The sequence below is a fragment of the Squalius cephalus genome (assembly GCF_949319135.1).
Source record: "Squalius cephalus genome assembly, chromosome: 20".
Lineage (NCBI taxonomy): Eukaryota > Metazoa > Chordata > Actinopteri > Cypriniformes > Leuciscidae > Squalius > Squalius cephalus.
In genome coordinates, this window is record NC_137141.1 from 32,427,947 (window position 1) to 32,453,586 (window position 25,640).

The window sequence follows — 25,640 nt, forward strand, 5'->3', positions numbered from 1 at the left end:
TGACTCAGATCGGCAAAGACAGCGTTCAACTCTCTTCACTACTGTGAGATACTGAACATCAGATTGCTGTAAGAAATCTGTTTTTCGAAAAGGCTGTAATTATTCTTCATAGAAAAGCAGTGGGCAGTGTGTGCACCGCTTTCTATACAAGCTAGTTACTGTATGACTGCTGTGGATGTTACATCATCTAATTGTGGCACTGGTTGGATTTTTTAATAGTCTAAAATGACTCTTAAAGCAATAACTGATTATTATAAATCTGCAACTGCAAAAATAGCATTACTGAAATAAAGATCACACAGAATGTATGAAAAGGAAGTTATGCTAGATTTTAAAAAGCACTCAGACGGGCTTGTAAACCCTTTTCTGGCCCATCAGAACACCACAGCCAATGAATGTGCTGAGTTGGAAGTTTTGTGAATTTGCTTTTTCTTTAAAGAACTGTAGGTATTTGACACATTTCACTACACCAAATTGGATATTCAATATTTTAATTTCCGTCTGCTCATTTAAAGTAATCCCTGCACTGGCATTAAGGAGGTTAAAAAAAAAAAAAGACCTTAAAACCTCAAAGCAACCATTAGCGAATTACATCCAAGGCACGGCTCACTGCTCTCAAAGAACTCGTCATAAATTCATGAATTACAACTATTTATAGACAAAAACTTAAAACAAAGACCAAAAAAAAAAAAAACCATCTAACATTAAACAAAACTGATAAAACTGATCACAAAATATAGACATAGTCCAGACGGTCCCTCATATATGGCAATGTGAGAGCAGTGACTCTTGAGAGAACTCAACAGTTCAGTCCCTGTGGTGTGAAGCAGAGCGGGACCGAGAGCGGGACCGAGAGCCGTGGAGCGAATGCTAATGAAAGACACCTGTGTGACACACCGGCCTCGAGTCTCATTGAGGAATACTGGAGGGATATAAGGAGGAGTGGTGACTGTGAGGGGTGAGAGAGGACCGGGGCTGGGACATTACGTTGTTGGTTTATTATGTTATAGGCGGCTTGACGCTTGTTTTGCTTTGCTGTTTATGCTTTACTGCTTCCTTCTTCCCTGAAATGTAACAGTCCCATTAAAGTCATGTCTAGAGAACAGAGTCCTGCATTATTGGCAGCTCAGACTTTTTGCTTTGTGACTCAGAGAAGCAGCTCTGTTTCTGTTTGCCTGCAATGATGAAAGAGACTCCAGACTCCCGGTCTAAATCTGAAACTTCTGTGTAAAAGATCAATCATTTTCAAGGATTCAAAAAATTATGTTGTTTTATTTAAGGATTCTGACTGTTTTTATGTACAAGAGGGACCAGTGCAGAAGACTAGATGCAGTCAGTGGTAGTTTCCATCCAAAGTTGCAAATTTAACTTACGCCCAAAATTGGAAATCGCATAAAACATTTGCAAATAATTTCCATCCAGTGAGTCAAAGAAAACAAAATTGTAATTTCCTGATAAGAAAATTAGGAGAAGCCACTGTTATTCTCCATTTCTATGATTCCATTAGGTTCACTTTTTAAAAAATATTAAAGTTTTAAAGGTGCATATGGCTGTAAATATTTTAAATTTAAACGAAAATAAGAAATTGATGTATTTGGTATTCAAATTTTAAGCTAGGCACTCTTTTACAATATACAAAACCTTGTGTAAAAAACCTGAGTCCATTTGGATAGTGCCTTGAAGTTTGATATACAGATCAGTTCTGTGGTCAAGTCTTTTAAGAACTTTGAGAGGGCTATTCACACCCTCATTACTTCAAGGCTTGATTACTGTAACGCACTCTATATATGGATAAATCTAGCTACTCTCTCTAGACTTCAAGTGTTTTAAAATGCAGCTCCTGACTGGGGTTAAGAAATATGAACATATCACACCCACATTAATGTCATTACTCTGGTTGCCGGTTAGCTATAGAATAGATTGTCCTCTTAATGGTTTATAAATCTGTAAATGGCTTAGCACCTTCTTACCTCACCGATCTTTATCGGAACATGACTCAGAGGGAGGTCTTTGAGATCCTCAAATCAGGGACTATTACTGGCTCCAAGGACAAAATTAAAACTAGTGACCGGGCATTCGCAGTATCTGCGTCAAAACTGTGGAATAGTCTGCCGGTTAGTATTAGGACTGCGAGTACTGTAAGACATTTTTCAATCAAAACTGAAGCATTATTTGTTTGAAATAGCTTTTAATCGATTATACAGTGTCATGTTATCGGTTTTATTGTCTGTTATTTGTTTTTATTATATTTATGTTTATGCAATTTACAGCACATTGGTCAACAGTTGTTGTTTTAGTGCTTTATAAATAAAATGACATTGACATTGACACTGTATATAATAAATGATTTGCGCCTGAAAGCATGCAGACGAAACTAAACTCATTTAGCTTTAACTGCAGAGCAATAAATCTGTCCTGTTAACTTGCTTTCGGAGGCAGATGCTGCTGTTTGGGAACACAGCCGTGTAAGACCACTTTGACGACAGACTTTACTCAGGCATTTCAGAACAACCAAAACAGCATTTCAGATGATGGTCAAAAGGATCACTGGTTAATCCAATTATGCCATCCAATCTTGCAAAGTCACATGATTTCTTTTTTGATACACATCAAGGAATTTATTCAGTAAATGTGTTTCCATCATAGTTTATGCACGTTTTGTTATTGAATAATTTTTTTATCTCACTCAAAAGAGCGCATACGTTTTTATGTGCATTTTTAGAATTTATGCGCATCTTAGCAGTTTTTTTGGGATGCGATATCCCAAAATGTGCATAAAAAATAGGTGGATGGAAGCTTAGCTAGTGACTGTTTCAGCTGAATGAATGATACACAGCAATTGAGTGTGTTCAAACATAGTGATCCGCCCACGCCAGACAGTCACAGACGAGTAGGGATGCAGTCAAGTTCACGTCCACTCCAATCCTCACAGATGGCAGGTACCCTGAGGCTTCTTGATCCGTGGATCCCACATAATCCAAGCCTAAATTAGTTGCCACATGGAAAACTGCCTGCTGTGAGCAGCGCTCTTAATTCAAGGTATTTACTCCTGACTCCTTGGACTGGAGAGCAGAATTATGAATTAACATAATGACAAGAATCACAGTTGTCTTACCTCATTGGCTGAGTGCGGAGGGCTGTCTTTAGATCCTCTACCACTTTGTTTCTCATTTCCATTTCCTCTTCATCAAAGGCAAAAAGTGTCTGCATCTGAAATACAGGTTATTTTTGTCAAACTTTTACTTTGGTTTTCGACAACGACACTGATAAAAATCATAGCAGAACAAGTATGCTTCAAAAAAGCTTCAAACAATGTCCAGTCCATCAACAACTTTATTTTAGCATGGGGATCATACATTGTTAGTATTCATACATGAACATTGTTAGAACTGTCAGAATACACAGGATTAGGATATTAAGATTAAGCATCACTTAATTAGGCTTAGTTTAAGCTCTCATAGTTCAAGATCTCATTAACTTTAATTCCAAGTTCTGATGCTTCTGTACATCTGTGCATCATCGGCTTGGTAAAGCCTTATTTAGTTTGACTGTTCATAGTGATATATCCGTTCTGATCTCTGACAGTAACAATTTCAAACTGAGCGCAGAGGGAAAGCTCAGTTGCCCAATCGCATGTGACAGTCTTAACAGTGTTTTATGAATGGCTACTGGAAGCGAGTGCAATTTCAATGTGTCGACTCAGCACTACTAAAATGAGCTCATCTAATAACTAAGAGCTACCAGATTCATCCCACAATTCAACTGCACTCATCCACATAAAATGAAGTCATGGTGCAAAGTCAGACAGAATCCATCAAGATTAAAGTATAGATACATGCAAGTATTTGCAAAAAAACAGCTCCATCTCTCTCAAAGCCTTTATTGCTAAAGCATTTAAGATGACAATAATTAAGGAAATTTGCATTTTCATATTTAAATTCCAAAGCCGACTGGGACTTCACTGTATTATTTTCTGAAATTCTGCAAAATCAGTAGACCTGTAAATAACGTGTGCTATCAGGGGAAGCTTTTACATCTGAAAGGCTGCTTAATAACATATTACAGTGCTATAAAGAACATAAGGTTGATTGCATTTTGGCAGTCTATTTTGCTACCATGAATCCACTGAAAAACCGGTAGTCTTGGGTGATGGTCACAAACAGTCAACACAGTGTTTTCTACACTGTTTTTTGCAGTGGTGGAACATTCTTGGCAGAATTCTCAGACATAATTTAGGTTTCCAAATTCTGTAGACTAATTCAAATGGATAACTTGTGGGCTTGTTGTGAGTCTTTTTGGTCATTTTAGTTAAAATAACTGGTGGTGTTCTATGCTGAATAAGGAACACTCAGAATAATTGTCTTATTTAGTGAATTAATTTAGACTGCAAACTCAGGCACTATATATGCCCAACACAAGACAAATGCCAGACAAATTACCAGCAGTAGATCAGAATCACTAGAATCATTAAACTCGTCAAACTCAATGAAATCAGATGAAGCTTTGACTGCAGTGTGTCCAACCAAAACACACTGTTGTTATTTCTGTGTGTGGACAAAATGTAAGGAAAAAGCTCACATTTTAGTAGCTAATCTCCATGTTATTCCACATGAACCTTAAATCATTAGAACTTTATCGAGGATAAGTTTTCCCCACCTCAACTGGTGTCAAAATCGGCTTTTATCACAAAGGGTGCAAATGCTTCTGTGCATGTAAGAAATGTAAAGGTAATAGAGTAAATACTTACAGCTGCCATGGAGTTGATGCGGTCTATATAGTAATCAGGCCAACTGGTAGCAAGCTTGTTGGGGTCCTCTTGTTCCTAAGGCAAGAACACCAGAGAGAGTTATAATATAGTAGATTCCACATTGTATTCATTAGCTAACTACGGGGGAGAAAAAAACAACAACTTGGCAATGCATTCCCCCCTCAGAGGATGTCTCTTACTTATGTCAATATGAACCAGCCTATGATAACTGAAATTGTTTATTCCCAAACAAGTAAAATGACTAGATCAGTGTTTACAGAGAAGACTGAAAAACTGTAATGAAATGGAGTCATGGTGCTTTGGAGCCTGAGGTCTGGGATTAGTTTTGGTTTTCTTCTGACTTGTTGTGCAAGATGCTCTAGTTGTTTTTAGTTAAAACATTTTAGTTTTAATCACCGGAGATCATATCAAACAGTTCAGGTTCTAATATAAGGGTTAATCTGAGCCCATCTTATCTTGGTATATGTTTATCAGGTAATATAATTTCTATGCTGAACATGGACTGACTTTCCCTGTTGCCTTCCTAACTGGGTTGTATTCTGTGATTGTTGGCTGCAAAAGTATTATTTTCAAATTAAAGTTTCCAACCATTATGCTGCTTGTTTGTATCTTGCAGGAGTTTTACCTTTTAACCTTTTAAATTTCACACAAAATGTGATGTCTTGTACAACAGAGGGATACGATATGATACTAACACCGTGTCCTAACCAGACGCGATGCGATAAGATTCCAGCGACAAATAATTTGTCTGTCCACACTAGACGTGACGCGACTGCGAGATGCGTCAAAATCAATCAAAACTCACAGCCAATCAGAACAGCGTGTGGGCGGAGTCTCGCGGCACCAGAGAGTAGCCTAATCTTGATGCCACTCGCAAGAAAATGGATAAGTCGCTACACAATCAAATTCACAAATATTACACCATTTAAACATTATTAAAAATACATAGGCTACTGAGTTACTAAAACAATCTTTGTCAAAGAATACACTTGTTTGTTCACAGTTTGAACGTTCTTGTTTCCATTTATTTAAAGGAACACTCAATCGTTTTTTGAAATAGGGCTTATTCACCTTCTTTCCTACATTTAGATAGGTGGGCAAATGCATTTTTGTCTCAGTGCATGCATTGTTTTAGTTTGACAGGGTCGGCGCTAGCTTAGCTTAGCTTAATGAATGGAATCCTTTGTTGCCAGCTAGCATGTCCTGAGTAAAAGTGATAAAATAAAATAAAAACCCACCTAATTACTTCTTGTGGCCTGCGTATTCACAACAAGTACAAATAGCGATGCAGATTAACACTAGGCGATTTCCTAGGCAGATACTGACTTGGGACTATATTAGGGGGAAGCACAGGCGAAGCACTGCTACTTGGGAGCAGAGATATCACGCAACACATGAAATCCCACGACTTCCGTCAACATACCGGCGTGAATAGTAGATGGCTATTTTTCCTACAGTACATGAATGGCGATGAACATGGCTGATTTTGTGAGAGACGGAGAGGGTGACTTCTCAGACAGTCAAGATCCAGAACCATACCTCTATGAACCAGAATTTTCAGGAGAAGAGCTGCGTGCTTTGGAAATAGAACGACAGGAGGAGGAGGTTGCGATCGCTCAACAGCCTGAGGACATGAGGATGAGAGCCAACACGAACTGGTGGTGTGAATGTGGAGGAATATGCCAATCTATGCCGACTGAAATAGAGTGTCTGTGCTGTGGCGAGTGGCAAGTTGCTTCCATTGATGACCAGGCTCAACACGTCAGATCAAGATGAGCGTGCCCGCAGTTGTGTCACAGCTACCGAGGATTTCACGGCGTTGATCCATCCTGCAGTACTCGATTTTTTTCCGGTGTGATAAAGTGAACTGGAAAAAACGCCCCACGCCGAATGGACCAAATGGACCACTGTCCACAGAGTAAGTGATTATTTTAAACATGACGCATGTATAGATTGACCCATATTCTACCTGTATTCACAAGTCGTGGGATTTCATGTGTTGCGTGATCTCTGCACCCAAGTAGCAGTGCTTCGCCTGTGCTTCCCCCTAATATAGTCCCAAGTCAATATCTGCCTAGGAAATCGCCTAGTGTTAATCTGCATCGCTATTTGTACTCGTTGTGAATACGCAGGCCACAAGAAGTAATTAGGTGGGTTTTTTTTTTGTATCACTTTTACTCAGGACATGCTAGCTGGCAACAAAGGATTCCATTCATTAAGCTAAGCTAAGCTAAGCTATCGCTGACCCTATCAAACTAAAACAATCCATGCACTGAGACAAAAATGCATTTGCCCACCTATCTAAATGTAGGAAAGAAGGTGAATAAGCCATATTTAAAAAAAAAGGTGGAGTGTTCCTTTAATTTCAAGATCTGAGGTGAATTATCCATTGTTGCTTTTGCAGCTACAAAGCTGGAGCATGCTTTTAACATTAAATAAAGCTCATGAGATTATCATTGCCACACTTTGTGTTTGTTGTTCCAGCCGCGACGTCGCAGAAAAATAGAAACCATTTCTAAAAAAAGAATTGTGTCGCCGTCATGGCTGGTTAGGACAAAAACTCTGATTAACATGTAAAAGAACCTTTTATCGTGCGTCGCGTCGCATGTAGTTAGAACACGATGTGTAAGATGGCAATTATCAGAAATATTTGAAGAACAGAGATTTGTGCACTACACTACACAACACACAGTCAAGCCAGACAAAACAACAACAACCTAGGATGTATAACTTGCAATTAGATTCAAGCAACTCGCTTCTTTCCTCTCAGCGGTAAGTGTTCAACATCAGAGCGAAACAATGCTGGAACGCAGCACTACAGCTTGGCCTGGAGCTCGATCATGTGTTGTTTTTCCGATTTGTACAGAGATGTCAGCTGCAGCCAAACTGATTGTGACAAATAGATTATACAGTTTAATGAGTTTTCACATTCTTCACCCCTCAATTTCTTATCACTCACAGTCTCAATCATGTCACGTTGCTCCGAACATTTACCCTGACCAGCTCACGAAGGTTATCAGAACACCCTTATTTCCCTCTCTGGTACAAATAAAAAGCGGTAGAGAGATGGGGCATTCTTGGCTTAAGGTCAGCACAGTAGTGAACTGCTCCTCTTATGTGTCAATATTTGCACTATCAATAAAAAGGAGCAATAGAGGAGGTAACGATAATAAACATTATTTTTGCCAGCAGATTCCCAGTATGGGTCAAACACAGTTTAGAGAAGAAACCCAAATACAAAGTCTAGAATCATTTTCTTTTGTTTTGTTAATCAGCATCAATGGAATTTGTTTCCACACAGTGTTCCATTGGAATAATGGATACGTTTGGCTGCCTTTACTCAAGAAGCTCATTCTCTCAGTGTACAATTCAATCCCACCATGACCAGGGTGACCTCTGGGGTTATGTGTTCGCTGACATGTTTCTCCAACTCTCAGATTTCTGTGGTTTTGTTTGAACACAGTTTCATCTTTCAGATTGCGCTCATGAGTGTTTATGGAGATTTGGAGCATTTCTGGCTGAACTCAAAGACTTCTTTGAGGGTCCAGCTGTCAAAATGCGAATATGATGACACAGTTATCCAAACAGGAAACAGATAAATGTTTGTGAAGGGTGTGCACTCTGCAACCTTATACACAAACAACTGGTATGCTGTTTACAAATCATCACTCTCAAAAGGGTTGACTTTGTGCCAAATTGCCATGTAAAAGACGTCACAATTTTTTTTCTTTTATAAATCTGTTCTTGCGTGTCTTTTATACTGCCAAGCTGAATGTAAACCTGACATCTCTGTACAAATCAGACAGTTTAGTTGTAATTTCAAGCAAATAAGAAGTGCTTCATGATGAATCAAAGAAATCGAGGACAGATACTTCTATAGATACTTTAGATTGGATCTAAAAGGATGGCTTTTGCACTCAGGTCCCTTTAATAGTGTGGAAAAAAAGCCTCCAAGTTGGGTGGAAAAAAAAGTAGGCTACAGGATATTGAATTTTTGTAGATTGCATAATCGGAATGTATCCTTAAGGTAGAAAAGATTATGTGAGTTTGAGAACAATGCAAACACATGTTTAACCTTTAAACTTTTATTGGCATGCCAACGATATTAGCTATATTATTGGGTGGATCTGTTCCTTATTACCTCAGTAGAGTGACAGCTCAGGGCAGGAGCTCAAAAAGATGTAGAGATGAAATGGACATTTGCAAATGCTTTCCTTGGAACCTCAGGCAGGCACAGCATTGGCTGTTCTAGCGGTCTCCAAATAATAATAATAGCCTACATATAATACATTAACAGTGGATATAAAAAAACTTCACATCCCTGTTAAAACAGCTGGTTTTTGTGATGTAAAAAAGTAAACAAAGATAAGTCATGTCAAAAATGTTTGCATGTTTAATGTAATGTAATAATTACAACATATGGAATGTCCCTGAAAACCAACATGTCAAATTTCAGAGAAAAAAATAATAAGTGTAAACTAACACTTAATTGAAGCACCCATTGATTGCATTAGGCACATCTTGACTCCTGAATATTTTCCCACTCTTCTTTGCAAAAACATTCCAGACATGTTAAAGGGATAGTTCACCCAAAAATTAAAATTCTGTCATTAATTACTCACCCTCATGTTGTTTCAAACCCGTAAGACTTTCGTTCATCTTCAGAACACAAATAAAGATCTTTTTGATGAAATCTGAGAGATTTCTGTCCCTCCAATAAATGGCAGTCTTACTCTTATCTGTATGACCATAAATTACAGAGTATTTTAAGTCGTTTCCGCTGTTATAACGAGACAAAATCATTTGGCATTGTGCCGATTTGTGTCGTGGTATATCAGTGATGAAATATGCGTGTCCTGGAAATGGGAAGCCTATTTGCCAGCCTCCCTTACCGGTTTTCTCTTTGTCAATTTTGGAGTTCTTGATAATGTCACAGTTGTGCCATACTTTCTTGTATTCAACTCAATGATGAATGTCTTCACTGTGTTCCATTGTTTATCTAATGCCTTGGAAATCTTTATTTTTTTTAGCTGTCAACTACATATACCGTTCAACAATCCCGTTTATGCTTTGTAAGCTCTTTGCGAACCATGGCTCTTGTAGTAGCATGTGTAACCAGCCATACTCAACCCATTTGAACCATAGACAGTATAAGAAATGGACACAGCGACCCCGTAGACTTCAACGGAGAAAAGTGAAGTCAATTAGAAGCACTCACTTCCTGATGGCTGAGCGTACTGTGCAGACTCAAACTGAGCTTGACGACGTAGATGTGACATGAGCAACCTGTCTGACAGCTGTAAGTCTTCTAGTAGCTGTGCCAAGAGAAATCTGAATCATTCCCTTCCGAATCTTCCAGAGACGGAGAGCGTGTGTAGGAGCTGTCCATGAGTTAGGAGCTGGAGCAACTTTATGACTCTCTATGGGCTTCTCTCTTGACTTTATTGGACTATATGCCTCCACGTCCCCCTGATTGCCTGCGAGCTTCTCCTCCTGTCTATACGGTAATTTCTCTAATGTGCGACAGAGAGTCGCGTGGTTATATTTAGGGGCCAAGCCCCGAAGGGGCTATGGCACCTATTGTATCTGTTAGTTTTCTTATTAGGGGCCAAGCCCCGAAGGGGCTATGGCACCTATTGTATCTGTTAGTTTTCTTATTATTAGGGGCCAAGCCCCGAAGGGGCTATGGCACCTATTGTATCTGTTAGTTTTCTTATTATTAGGGGCCAAGCCCCGAAGGGGCTATGGCACCTATTGTATCTGTTAGTTTTCTTATTAGGGGCCAAGCCCCGAAGGGGCAAGGCACCTATTGTATCTGTTAGTTTTCTTATTATTATTATTATTATTATTCTTCTTCCTCCTCTTGAAGTCTATGGCAGCCCTATGAACCATACATAGGAAAATGATGAAATTTGGCACACTTGTAGTGATGGTAATGAAAAGTAATTGTAGCAATTTTTGAGTCTCTAGGTCCAACTCTATAGCGCCACCAGCAGTTCAAAAATTCAACATTGAAATGGTTATAACTTTTGAACCCTTTGATCTAGAAAAATGAAACTTAGTACACCTGATTCATCTCATCATGCTGATTAGAACCAATATCTTACATTAAGACTCTGCCCATTACAGTAGTGGCCATTTTGAAAAGTACAGTATGCAGTTTTTTTGCTACTCCTCCTTCAAAATTGGTCTAATTTTGTCCAAACATGTACTCAAATGATCTTCGGACTGAGCCGCATAAAAGTACTGTCCCCGATTTTTTTTATTCTTCTCTGATCAAAAGTTATGACGTCGCAAACTTAACGAGGTCGACCCAAAATTGGTTCAGAAGCTATAGCTCGGCCAAACTTTGATCAATCGAAACGAAAATTGGTACACTTCATCGGAAGCATGATCTGAGGTTCCATGCCAAAGTTGGGAACAGCGCCACCTACGGGTCATGAGATATGGAAAATGCATATTTTGGCCAATAACTTATGAACAGTTTGTCAGAAAATTATAAACTTGGTGTCTATCGATTCCTTGGGTCATGACAAATCCGTGGATATCGATTTTGCCATGATGGGATGTACCACGTGTCCGCCATTTTGAATGATGTCATAATTTGCAATATCTTTTAAACTATTTGAAATTTCTTCACCAAATTTGGTATGGATCATCATTAGCATGGCCCGAAGGTACCTGAGAAATTTGATCACAGCGCCACCTAGTGTTCCAGAGATATCATTGTTTTTTGAAAAAACGCTTATAACTTTTGCTAACATTGCTTGAAATTTGATTTCTTTATGTCAATATATTCCTTGGCTTATGCCGATTTCAACGATATCTCATATGTTATTTATCAACAATGTGACTGGCCGCCATATTGGAGTGAATGTAAAACAGTTTTTTCGCTACTCCTCCTTCAAAATTGGTCTAATTTTGTCCAAACATGTACTCAAATGATCTTCGGACTGAGCCGCATAAAAGTACTGTCCCCGATTTTTTTGCTATACTGGAAAAAAAAAGTTATGATGTCGCAAACTTAATGAGGTCAACCCATAATTGGTTCAGAGGCTGTAACTTGTGAACAGTTTGTCACAAAATCATAAAATTGGTGTCTATCGATTCCTTGCGTCATGTCGAATCTGAGGATATCTATTTTGCCAGCATTGGATGTACCACATCATAAGCTATATTAGCATTAAGTTAGCTTAGCATGCTAATCTCGTTAACATGATTTTGTGTGCTCATTCACACACTGAAGCCTCTCCTCTGCAGCTTTGTAAAACATGTCCTCTGGGTGGCGCAAGTGGTTCAACCATGCGTCATGAATCCCGAACCATTGTGGTCGTGGGTTCGAGACCAGTGTGGGGCGACTTTGAAATTGTGTATAAAATAATAATTTAAATTCCTTCCGGCTCTGCACTGCTGTTGGTGCTTAAATGCTAGCTGTGCTGCTGTAATTGATGTGCTTACTGTGCTTGATGTACATTAAATTTCTGATGTTTTGCTCTTCTGGCTCCGCATTGCGCTACAGCGGCTGTTGCTTGCTCTGCCTTGCAGGGCTTGGCCCCGTATTGCTGCTTGCAGCTATATTTATTATTATTATTATTCTTCTTCCTCCTCTTGAAGTCTATGGCAGCCCTATGAACCATACATAGGAAAATGATGAAATTTGGCACACTTGTAGTGATGGTAATGAAAAGTAATTGTAGCAATTTTTGAGTCTCTAGGTCCAACTCTATAGCGCCACCAGCAGTTCAAAAATTCAACATTGAAATGGTTATAACTTTTGAACCCTTTGATCTAGAAAAATGAAACTTAGTACACCTGATTCATCTCATCATGCTGATTAGAACCAATATCTTACATTAAGACTCCGCCCATTACAGTAGTGGCCATTTTGAAAAGTACAGTATGCAGTTTTTTTGCTACTCCTCCTTCAAAATTGGTCTAATTTTGTCCAAACATGTACTCAAATGATCTTCGGACTGAGCCGCATAAAAGTACTGTCCCCGATTTTTTTTATTCTTCTCTGATCAAAAGTTATGACGTCGCAAACTTAACGAGGTCGACCCAAAATTGGTTCAGAAGCTATAGCTCGGCCAAACTTTGATCAATCGAAACGAAAATTGGTACACTTCATCGGAAGCATGATCTGAGGTTCCATGCCAAAGTTGGGAACAGCGCCACCTACGGGTCATGAGATATGGAAAATGCATATTTTGGCCAATAACTTATGAACAGTTTGTCAGAAAATTATAAACTTGGTGTCTATCGATTCCTTGGGTCATGACAAATCCGTGGATATCGATTTTGCCATGATGGGATGTACCACGTGTCCGCCATTTTGAATGATGTCATAATTTGCAATATCTTTTAAACTATTTGAAATTTCTTCACCAAATTTGGTATGGATCATCATTAGCATGGCCCGAAGGTACCTGAGAAATTTGATCACAGCGCCACCTAGTGTTCCAGAGATATCATTGTTTTTTGAAAAAACGCTTATAACTTTTGCTAACATTGCTTGAAATTTGATTTCTTTATGTCAATATATTCCTTGGCTTATGCCGATTTCAACGATATCTCATATGTTATTTATCAACAATGTGACTGGCCGCCATATTGGAGTGAATGTAAAACAGTTTTTTCGCTACTCCTCCTTCAAAATTGGTCTAATTTTGTCCAAACATGTACTCAAATGATCTTCGGACTGAGCCGCATAAAAGTACTGTCCCCGATTTTTTTGCTATACTGGAAAAAAAAAGTTATGATGTCGCAAACTTAATGAGGTCAACCCATAATTGGTTCAGAGGCTGTAACTTGTGAACAGTTTGTCACAAAATCATAAAATTGGTGTCTATCGATTCCTTGCGTCATGTCGAATCTGAGGATATCTATTTTGCCAGCATTGGATGTACCACATCATAAGCTATATTAGCATTAAGTTAGCTTAGCATGCTAATCTCGTTAACATGATTTTGTGTGCTCATTCACACACTGAAGCCTCTCCTCTGCAGCTTTGTAAAACATGTCCTCTGGGTGGCGCAAGTGGTTCAACCATGCGTCATGAATCCCGAACCATTGTGGTCGTGGGTTCGAGACCAGTGTGGGGCGACTTTGAAATTGTGTATAAAATAATAATTTAAATTCCTTCCGGCTCTGCACTGCTGTTGGTGCTTAAATGCTAGCTGTGCTGCTGTAATTGATGTGCTTACTGTGCTTGATGTACATTAAATTTCTGATGTTTTGCTCTTCTGGCTCCGCATTGCGCTACAGCGGCTGTTGCTTGCTCTGCCTTGCAGGGCTTGGCCCCGTATTGCTGCTTGCAGCTATATTAGCAATTGTTATTGTCAGAATAATAGTATTTTTCTTCTTCCGCCAATGGAAGTCTATGGCAGCCCTATGAACTGTACATAGGAAAATGATGAAATTTGGTACACGTCTAGTGATGGTAATGAATAGTAATTGGACCAATTTTTGAGTCTCTAGCACCAACTCCATAGCGCCACCACCAGTTCAAAAATTCAACATTGAAATGGTTATAACTTTTGAACCCTTTGATCTAGAGACATAAAACTTAGTACACCTGATTCCACTCATCATGCTGATCACAACCAATACCTTACATTAAGACTCCGCCCATTACAGTAGTGGCCATTTTGAAAAGTACAGTATTCAGTTTTTTCGCTACTCCTCCTACAAAATTTGTCCAATTTTCTCCAAAATTTGCTCAAATGATCTTTGGACTGAGCCGCACAGAAATGACTGAACAGAATTTTTTGCTATACTGGAAAAAAAAAAGTTATGATGTCGCAAAGTTAACGAGGTCGACCCAAAATTGGTTCAGAGGCTGTATTTCGGCCAAAGTTTGATCAATCGAAACGAAAATTGGTACGCTTCACCGGAAGCATGATCTGAGGTTCCTTGCCAAAGTTGGGAACAGCGCCACCTACGGGTCATGAGATATGAAAAATAGCTATTTTGGCCAATAACTTTTGAACAGTTTGTCAGAAAATAATAAATGTGGTATCTATGGATTCCTTGCATCATGCCAAATCCGTGGATACTGAATTATCCAAGATCGGATGAACCACGTGTCCGCCATTTGGAATTTTGTCATAAATTGCAATAACTTTTAAACTGTTTGACATATCTTCACAAAAGTTAGTATGGATCATCATTAGCAAGTCCTGAAGGTACCTGAGAACTTTGAACACAGCGCCACCTAGTGTTCCAGAGATATAAGGTCTTATGCATAAACGTTTATAACTTTTGAAAACATTGTTAAAATTTTGATTTCTTTATGTCATTATGTTCTGTGGCTTTTGCAGATTCCGACGATATCTCATTTGTCATTTTCCAACAATGTGACTGTCCGCCATATTGGAGCAAATGAAAAACAGTTTTTTCGCTACTCCTCCTTCAAATTTTGCTCAATTTTGCCCAGAATTTGATCAGATGTTCTTTGGACTGAGCCGCACAGAAGTGACTGAACAGATTTTTGATATTCACTACTGTTCTCGAGATATTTGTCTCCAAAGTTGACCTTGCTTGTGTTTGTTGCATTATGCTAGTTAGCTTAGCATAATCATTGGTTAACATGCTAACCAAATGCCATTCTTTCTAATGTGGCTCTTCAGCTATCAGGTTAACCATAATCTACATTAGCATTAAGCTATTTTAGCATGCTAATCTGGTTAACATGATTTGTTTGTGCTTAATCTTACTCTGAAGCCTCTCCTCTGCAACTTCTGTCCTCTGAGTGGCGCAAGTTGCTAAACCACGTGTCATGAATCCAGAACTATTCAGGTCGTGGGTTCGAATCCTCTGTGGGGCAACTTTAAAATTGGGTATAAGGTTTTCATTTCAATTCATTCCGGCTCTGCACTGCTGTTGGTGCTTAAATGGTCGCTTTGCTTGCTGTGCTTGATGTACATTTACACGGATATTCAATTTCTGCTCTTTTTGTTCTTCTGGCTCCGCACTGCTGTTGGTGCTTAAATGCTTGCTGTGCTGCTGTGCTTACAGTACTTGCTGTGCTTGATGTACATTTACATGTACATTTAATTTCTGATGTTTTGTTCTTCTGGCTCCGCACTGCTGTTGGTGCTTAAATGCTTGCTGTGCTGCTGTGCTTACAGTACTTGCTGTGCTTGATGTACATTTACATGTACATTTAATTTCTGATGTTTTTGCTCTTCTGGCTCTGCATTGCACTACAGCCCCTTCAGGGGCTTGGCCCCGTATTGCTGCTTGCAGCTATATTAGCAATTGTTATTGTCAAAATAACAATTCTTCTTCTTCCGCAAATGGGAGTCTATGGCAGCCCTATGAACCGTACATAGGAAAATGATGAAATTTGGCACACTTGTATTGATGACCATGAATAGTAAATGTAGCAATTTTTGTGTCTCTAGGACCAACTCTATAGCGCCACCACCAGTTCAAAAATTCAACATTGAAATGGTTATAACTTTTGAACCGTTTGATCCACAGAAATGAGACATAGTACACCTGATTGCTCTCATCATGCTGATCACAACCAATACCTTACATTAAGACTCCGCCCATTACAGTAGTGGCCATTTTGAAAAGTACAGAATTCAGTTTTTTCGCTACTCCTCCTTCAAATTTTGTCCAATTTTGTCCAAACATGTGCTCAAATGATCTTCGGACTGAGTCGCACAGAAATGACTGAACCGATTTTTTTTATTCATCTTTGTTCAAAAGTTATGGTGTCGCAAACTTAACGAGGTTGACCCAAAATTGGCTAAGAGGCTGTATCTCGGCAAAAGTTTGATCAATCGAAACGAAAATTGGTACAATTCATTGGAAGGATGTTCTGAGGGTCCATGCCAAAGTTGGGAACAGCGCCACCTACGGGTCATGAGATATGAAAAATTGCTACTTTGGTCAATAACTTTTGAACAGTTTGTCAGAAAATCATAAATGTGGTATCTATGGATTCCTTGCATCATGCCAAATCCGTGGATGCCAATTTTGTCAAGATCAGATGAACCACGTGGCCGCCATTTTGAAGTATGTTATAATTTGCAATAACTTTTAAACTATTTGACATATCTTCACAAAATTTAGTATGGATGATTGACACAATTCCCTGAAGGTACATGAGAAGACTGAACACAGCGCCACCTAGTGTTCCAGAGATATAAGGTCTTTTGCAAAAACGCTTATAACTTTTGAAAAAATTGTTCAAATTTTGAGTTCTTTGCTTCATTATTTTCCTTGGCTTATGCCAATTCCGTCGATATCTCATTTGTCATTTTCCAACAATGTGACTATCCGCCATATTGGAACAAATGAAAAACAGTTTTTTCACTACTCCTCCTTCAAATTTTGTCCAATTTTGTCCAAACATGTGCTCAAATGATCTTCGGACTGATCCGCATAGAAATGACTGAACAGAATTTTTTGCTATACTGGAAAAAAAAAAGTTATGATGTGGCAAACTTAACATGGTCGACTCAAAATTGGTTCAGAAGCTATAGCTCTGCCAAACTTTAATCAATCAAAACGAAAATTGGTACACTTCATCGGAAGCATGATCTGAGGTTCCATGCCAAAGTTGGGAACAGCGCCACCTACGGGTCATGAGATCTGGAAAATGGCTATTTTGGCCAATAACTTTTGAACAGTTTGAACAGAAATTTTATCAAATGATCTTTGGACCGAGCCGCACAGAAATTACTGAACAGATTTTTGATATTCGCTACCATTCCCGAGATATTCGTCTGCAAAGTTGAGCTAGCCTGTGTTTGTTGCCTTGCTAACCAATTCACGTCCTCTGAGTGGCGGAAGTTGCTAAACCACATGTCATGAATCTCGAATCATTCCGGTCGTGGGTTCGAGTCCTGTGTGGAACAACATTAAAACTTTGTATAAAGTTGTCATTTCAATTCCTTCCGGCTTTGCACTGCTTTTGGTGCTTAAATGCTTGCTGCGCTGCTGTGCTTGATGTACATTTACATGTATATTCAATTTCTGCTCTTTTTGTTCTTCTGGCTCCGCACTGCTGTTGGTGCTTAAATATATGCTGCACTGCAGTGCTGCTTACAGTACTTGCTGTACTTCATGTACATGATGTGCTGGCTGTGCTTGCTGTGCGCCATACTTGTTCTGCTTGCGGTGCGTTTAAGGGCTTGGCCCCTGTATTGCTGCTTGCAGCTATATTTATTATTATTATTATTATTCTTCTTCCTCCTCTTGAAGTCTATGGCAGCCCTATGAACCATACATAGGAAAATGATGAAATTTGGCACACTTGTAGTGATGGTAATGAAAAGTAATTGTAGCAATTTTTGAGTCTCTAGGTCCAACTCTATAGCGCCACCAGCAGTTCAAAAATTCAACATTGAAATGGTTATAACTTTTGAACCCTTTGATCTAGAAAAATGAAACTTAGTACACCTGATTCATCTCATCATGCTGATTAGAACCAATATCTTACATTAAGACTCCGCCCATTACAGTAGTGGCCATTTTGAAAAGTACAGTATGCAGTTTTTTTGCTACTCCTCCTTCAAAATTGGTCTAATTTTGTCCAAACATGTACTCAAATGATCTTCGGACTGAGCCGCATAAAAGTACTGTCCCCGATTTTTTTTATTCTTCTCTGATCAAAAGTTATGACGTCGCAAACTTAACGAGGTCGACCCAAAATTGGTTCAGAAGCTATAGCTCGGCCAAACTTTGATCAATCGAAACGAAAATTGGTACACTTCATCGGAAGCATGATCTGAGGTTCCATGCCAAAGTTGGGAACAGCGCCACCTACGGGTCATGAGATATGGAAAATGCATATTTTGGCCAATAACTTATGAACAGTTTGTCAGAAAATTATAAACTTGGTGTCTATCGATTCCTTGGGTCATGACAAATCCGTGGATATCGATTTTGCCATGATGGGATGTACCACGTGTCCGCCATTTTGAATGATGTCATAATTTGCAATATCTTTTAAACTATTTGAAATTTCTTCACCAAATTTGGTATGGATCATCATTAGCATGGCCCGAAGGTACCTGAGAAATTTGATCACAGCGCCACCTAGTGTTCCAGAGATATCATTGTTTTTTGAAAAAACGCTTATAACTTTTGCTAACATTGCTTGAAATTTGATTTCTTTATGTCAATATATTCCTTGGCTTATGCCGATTTCAACGATATCTCATATGTTATTTATCAACAATGTGACTGGCCGCCATATTGGAGTGAATGTAAAACAGTTTTTTCGCTACTCCTCCTTCAAAATTGGTCTAATTTTGTCCAAACATGTACTCAAATGATCTTCGGACTGAGCCGCATAAAAGTACTGTCCCCGATTTTTTTGCTATACTGGAAAAAAAAAGTTATGATGTCGCAAACTTAATGAGGTCAACCCATAATTGGTTCAGAGGCTGTAACTTGTGAACAGTTTGTCACAAAATCATAAAATTGGTGTCTATCGATTCCTTGCGTCATGTCGAATCTGAGGATATCTATTTTGCCAGCATTGGATGTACCACATCATAAGCTATATTAGCATTAAGTTAGCTTAGCATGCTAATCTCGTTAACATGATTTTGTGTGCTCATTCACACACTGAAGCCTCTCCTCTGCAGCTTTGTAAAACATGTCCTCTGGGTGGCGCAAGTGGTTCAACCATGCGTCATGAATCCCGAACCATTGTGGTCGTGGGTTCGAGACCAGTGTGGGGCGACTTTGAAATTGTGTATAAAATAATAATTTAAATTCCTTCCGGCTCTGCACTGCTGTTGGTGCTTAAATGCTAGCTGTGCTGCTGTAATTGATGTGCTTACTGTGCTTGATGTACATTAAATTTCTGATGTTTTGCTCTTCTGGCTCCGCATTGCGCTACAGCGGCTGTTGCTTGCTCTGCCTTGCAGGGCTTGGCCCCGTATTGCTGCTTGCAGCTATATTTATTATTATTATTATTCTTCTTCCTCCTCTTGAAGTCTATGGCAGCCCTATGAACCATACATAGGAAAATGATGAAATTTGGCACACTTGTAGTGATGGTAATGAAAAGTAATTGTAGCAATTTTTGAGTCTCTAGGTCCAACTCTATAGCGCCACCAGCAGTTCAAAAATTCAACATTGAAATGGTTATAACTTTTGAACCCTTTGATCTAGAAAAATGAAACTTAGTACACCTGATTCATCTCATCATGCTGATTAGAACCAATATCTTACATTAAGACTCCGCCCATTACAGTAGTGGCCATTTTGAAAAGTACAGTATGCAGTTTTTTTGCTACTCCTCCTTCAAAATTGGTCTAATTTTGTCCAAACATGTACTCAAATGATCTTCGGACTGAGCCGCATAAAAGTACTGTCCCCGATTTTTTTTATTCTTCTCTGATCAAAAGTTATGACGTCGCAAACTTAACGAGGTCGACCCAAAATTGGTTCAGAAGCTATAGCTCGGCCAAACTTTGATCAATCGAAACGAAAATTGGTACACTTCATCGGAAGCATGATCTGAGGTTCCATGCCAAAGTTGGGAACAGCGCCACCTACGGGTCATGAGATATGGAAAATGCATATTTTGGCCAATAACTTATGAACAGTTTGTCAGAAAATTATAAACTTGGTGTCTATCGATTCCTTGGGTCATGACAAATCCGTGGATATCGATTTTGCCATGATGGGATGTACCACGTGTCCGCCATTTTGAATGATGTCATAATTTGCAATATCTTTTAAACTATTTGAAATTTCTTCACCAAATTTGGTATGGATCATCATTAGCATGGCCCGAAGGTACATGAGAAGTTTGATCACAGCGCCACCTAGTGTTCCAGAGATATCATTGTTTTTTGAAAAAACACTTATAACTTTTGCCAACATTGCTTGAAATTTGATTTCTTTATGTCAATATATTCCTTGGCTTATGCCGATTTCAACGATATCTCATATGTTATTTTTCAACAATGTGACTGGCCGCCATATTGGAGCGAATGTAAAACAGTTTTTTCGCTACTCCTCCTTCAAAATTGGTCTAATTTTGTCCAAATATGTACTCAAATGATCTTCGGACTGAGCCGCATAAAAGTACTGTCCCCGATTTTTTTGCTCTACTGGAAAAAAAAAGTTATGATGTCGCAAACTTAACGAGGTCGACCCATAATTGGTTCAGAGGCTGTAACTTGTGAACAGTTTGTCACAAAATCATAAAATTGGTCTCTATCGATTCCTTGCGTCATGTCGAATCCGAGGATATCTTTTTTGCCAGGATTGGATGTACCACGTCATCATAAGCCATAAGCTACATCAGCATTAAGATAGCTTAGCATGCTAATCTGGTTAACTTGCTTTTGTGTGCTCATTCTTACACTGAAGCCTCTCATCTGAAGTTTGTGATTGTACATCCTCTGAGTGGTGCAGTCTGCTAAACCATGTGCTTCTAATCCTGAGCCGTTCTGGTTGTAGGTTCGAACCCTGTGTTGGATGAGTATAAAAATTGTGTTGATTCCTGTTTTGTTCAGGCATTTTTCTAATCTATTGCGCTAATGCTGCTTGTTTTGATTTCATCCATAAGTACTTCTGAACCTATCTGTTCTTCATGTACATTCTATTTCTGCTCTTTTTGCTCTTCTGGCTCCACATTGGCTAACCATAAGTTACATTAGCATTAAGATATCTTAGCATGCTTAACTGGTTGAGATGCTAAGTAATTCTTTTGTGTGCTTATTGTGTGCTCATTCTTAATCTGAAGCCTCTCCTCTGCAGCTTAAGCGTAAAATGCTAAACCATGTGCCATGAGCCCAAACCATTGTGTTACAGACATAGTGTCTTTCTGAAAAGTAACTCATTAGAATATGATATGTGGCACATTCATATAAAGATTAACGCTTGACTTGATTTATTGAACTTTGGCATCTTGGTAAAAATGTAAAAAAAAAACAGTTTTCCCAATGGTACTACTAGATGAGTAACAGTCACATCACCCAGAGGTTGTGAGTTCGAGTCCTGTCCAACTTCATAAAATGGTTTCTGTATTTTCCAGTTAAGTATTTTTTTAATCTTTCTTCTGGGATTAGAAACATTGTTTATTCTATGTTGAGTCTCACCTGAAGTCTTGAGTATTCAGAAAGTTTTGTGATCAAAAATGATTTCTATAGCAGTCCTTGACAATCTACTATTCTTGCAATGTAAGCATTTTCTTCATATTAATACTTTTTGCCTTTATGTGTTCATTCTCATGTCAATTTCCTTTTATGCATTGTGTGTAGTGAGCTAGAGAGTAGAAGGGTGTGATTTGATGTTGTCATGGTCTAAGTAAACCTATTTTTTTTTAATTAAGCTGGCTTTTATAAATTAAGTTAACTACATAAACTATTATACATGCATTTGTTTGGTTTAAAGCTTTAAGTATTGTTAAAGTTAAAATTAACATTCAGGTTGGACAACGTTTTAACTATTGTCCTGAAGACACTTACTAATTTTAGTATTTCAAAACAATAAAAATTCTTATTATTAGGGGCCAAGCCCCGAAGGGGCTATGGCACCTATTGTATCTGTTAGTTTTCTTATTATTATTATTAGGGGCCAAGCCCCGAAGGGGCTATGGCACCTATTGTATCTGTTAGTTTTCTTATTATTATTAGGGGCCAAGCCCCGAAGGGGCTATGGCACCTATTGTATCTGTTAGTTTTCTTATTATTAGGGGCCAAGCCCCGAAGGGGCTATGGCACCTATTGTATCTGTTAGTTTTCTTATTATTATTAGGGGCCAAGCCCCGAAGGGGCTATGGCACCTATTGTATCTGTTAGTTTTCTTATTATTATTATTATTATTATTCTTCTTCCTCCTCTTGAAGTCTATGGCAGCCCTATGAACCATACATAGGAAAATGATGAAATTTGGCACACTTGTAGTGATGGTAATGAAAAGTAATTGTAGCAATTTTTGAGTCTCTAGGTCCAACTCTATAGCGCCACCAGCAGTTCAAAAATTCAACATTGAAATGGTTATAACTTTTGAACCCTTTGATCTAGAAAAATGAAACTTAGTACACCTGATTCATCTCATCATGCTGATTAGAACCAATATCTTACATTAAGACTCCGCCCATTACAGTAGTGGCCATTTTGAAAAGTACAGTATGCAGTTTTTTTGCTACTCCTCCTTCAAAATTGGTCTAATTTTGTCCAAACATGTACTCAAATGATCTTCGGACTGAGCCGCATAAAAGTACTGTCCCCGATTTTTTTTATTCTTCTCTGATCAAAAGTTATGACGTCGCAAACTTAACGAGGTCGACCCAAAATTGGTTCAGAAGCTATAGCTCGGCCAAACTTTGATCAATCGAAACGAAAATTGGTACACTTCATCGGAAGCATGATCTGAGGTTCCATGCCAAAGTTGGGAACAGCGCCACCTACGGGTCATGAGATATGGAAAATGCATATTTTGGCCAATAACTTATGAACAGTTTGTCAGAAAATTATAAACTTGGTGTCTATCGATTCCTTGGGTCATGACAAATCCGTGGATATCGATTTTGCCATGATGGGATGTACCACGTGTCCGCCATTTTGAATGATGTCATAATTTGCAATATCTTTTAAACTATTTGAAATTTCTTCACCAAATTTGGTATGGATCATCATTAGCATGGCCCGAAGGTACCTGAGAAATTTGATCACAGCGCCACCTAGTGTTCCAGAGATATCATTGTTTTTTGAAAAAACGCTTATAACTTTTGCTAACATTGCTTGAAATTTGATTTCTTTATGTCAATATATTCCTTGGCTTATGCCGATTTCAACGATATCTCATATGTTATTTATCAACAATGTGACTGGCCGCCATATTGGAGTGAATGTAAAACAGTTTTTTCGCTACTCCTCCTTCAAAATTGGTCTAATTTTGTCCAAACATGTACTCAAATGATCTTCGGACTGAGCCGCATAAAAGTACTGTCCCCGATTTTTTTGCTATACTGGAAAAAAAAAGTTATGATGTCGCAAACTTAATGAGGTCAACCCATAATTGGTTCAGAGGCTGTAACTTGTGAACAGTTTGTCACAAAATCATAAAATTGGTGTCTATCGATTCCTTGCGTCATGTCGAATCTGAGGATATCTATTTTGCCAGCATTGGATGTACCACATCATAAGCTATATTAGCATTAAGTTAGCTTAGCATGCTAATCTCGTTAACATGATTTTGTGTGCTCATTCACACACTGAAGCCTCTCCTCTGCAGCTTTGTAAAACATGTCCTCTGGGTGGCGCAAGTGGTTCAACCATGCGTCATGAATCCCGAACCATTGTGGTCGTGGGTTCGAGACCAGTGTGGGGCGACTTTGAAATTGTGTATAAAATAATAATTTAAATTCCTTCCGGCTCTGCACTGCTGTTGGTGCTTAAATGCTAGCTGTGCTGCTGTAATTGATGTGCTTACTGTGCTTGATGTACATTAAATTTCTGATGTTTTGCTCTTCTGGCTCCGCATTGCGCTACAGCGGCTGTTGCTTGCTCTGCCTTGCAGGGCTTGGCCCCGTATTGCTGCTTGCAGCTATATTAGTAATTGGAATTGTCAGAATAATAGTATTCTTCTTCTTCCGCCAATGGAAGTCTATGGCAGCCCTATGAACCGTAAATAGGAAAATGATGAAATTTGGTACACTTCTAGTGATGGTAATAAATAGTAATTGGACCCATTTTTGAGTCTCTAGGACCAACTCCATAGCGCCACCACCAGTTCAAAAAATCAACATTGAAATGGTTATAACTTTTGAACCCTTTGATCTAGAGACATGAAACTTAGTACACCTGATTCCTCTCATCATACTGATCACAAGCAATACCTTAACTTAAGACTCCGCCCATTACAGTAGTGGCCATTTTGAAAAGTACAGTGTTCAGTTTTTTCGCTACTCCTCCTTCAAATTTTGTCCAATTTTGTCCAAACATGTGCTCAAATGATCTTCGGACTGAGCCGCATAGAAATGACTGAACAGAATTTTTTTTATACTGGAAAAAAAAGTGTTATGTTGTTGCAAACTTAACAAGATCCACCCAAAATCGGCTAAGAGGCTGTATCTCGGCCAAAGTTTGATCAATCGAAACAGAAATTGGTACACTTCATCGGATGCATGATCTGAGGTTCCCTGCCAAAGTTGGAAACAGCGCCACCTACGGGTCATGAGATATGGAAAATTGCTACTTTGGTCAATAACTTTTGAACAGTTTGTCAGAAAACCATAAATGTGGTATCTATGGATTCCTTGCATCATGCCAAATCCGTGGATGCCAATTTTGTCAAGATCGGATGAACCACGTGGCCGCCATTTTGAAGTTTGTTATAATTTGCAATAACTTTTAAACTATTTGACATATCTTCACAAAATTTAGTATGGATGATTGACACAATTCCCTGAAGGTACATGAGAAGACTTAACACAGCGCCACCTAGTGTTCCAGAGATATAAGGTCTTTTGCAAAAACGCTTATAACTTTTGAAAAAAAAATTAAAATTTTGAGTTCTTTGCTTCATTATTTTCCTTGGCTTATGCCGATTCCGTCGATATCTCATTTGTCATTTTCCAACAATGTGACTATCCGCCATATTGGAACAAATGAAAAACATTTTTTTCGCTACTCCTCCTTCAAATTTTGTCCAATTTTGTCCAAACATGTGCTCAAATGATCTTCGGACTGATCCGCATAGAAATGACTGAACAGAATTTTTTGCTATACTGGAAAAAAAAAAGTTATGATGTGGCAAACTTAACATGGTCGACTCAAAATTGGTTCAGAAGCTATAGCTCTGCCAAACTTTGATCAATCAAAACGAAAATTGGTACACTTCATCGGAAGCATGATCTGAGGTTCCATGCCAAAGTTGGGAACAG

General features: G+C 38.7%; 1 protein-coding gene across 6 annotated transcripts in view; it reads right to left on the reverse strand.

The window, feature by feature from the left end:
• Nucleotides 1-25,640, reverse strand: part of daam2 (dishevelled associated activator of morphogenesis 2) — a 108,751-nt gene that overhangs the window by 30,743 nt on the left and 52,368 nt on the right. For all 6 annotated transcript variants that reach the window (XM_079852528.1, XM_079852530.1, XM_079852532.1 and 3 more), the window contains exons 4-5: nucleotides 4,748-4,822; nucleotides 3,116-3,210 (exon numbers count right to left, since the gene is read on the reverse strand). In XM_079852528.1, coding sequence (XP_079708654.1) covers nucleotides 3,116-3,210; nucleotides 4,748-4,822 — 170 coding nt within the window. The remainder of the gene's footprint in view (nucleotides 1-3,115; nucleotides 3,211-4,747; nucleotides 4,823-25,640) is intronic.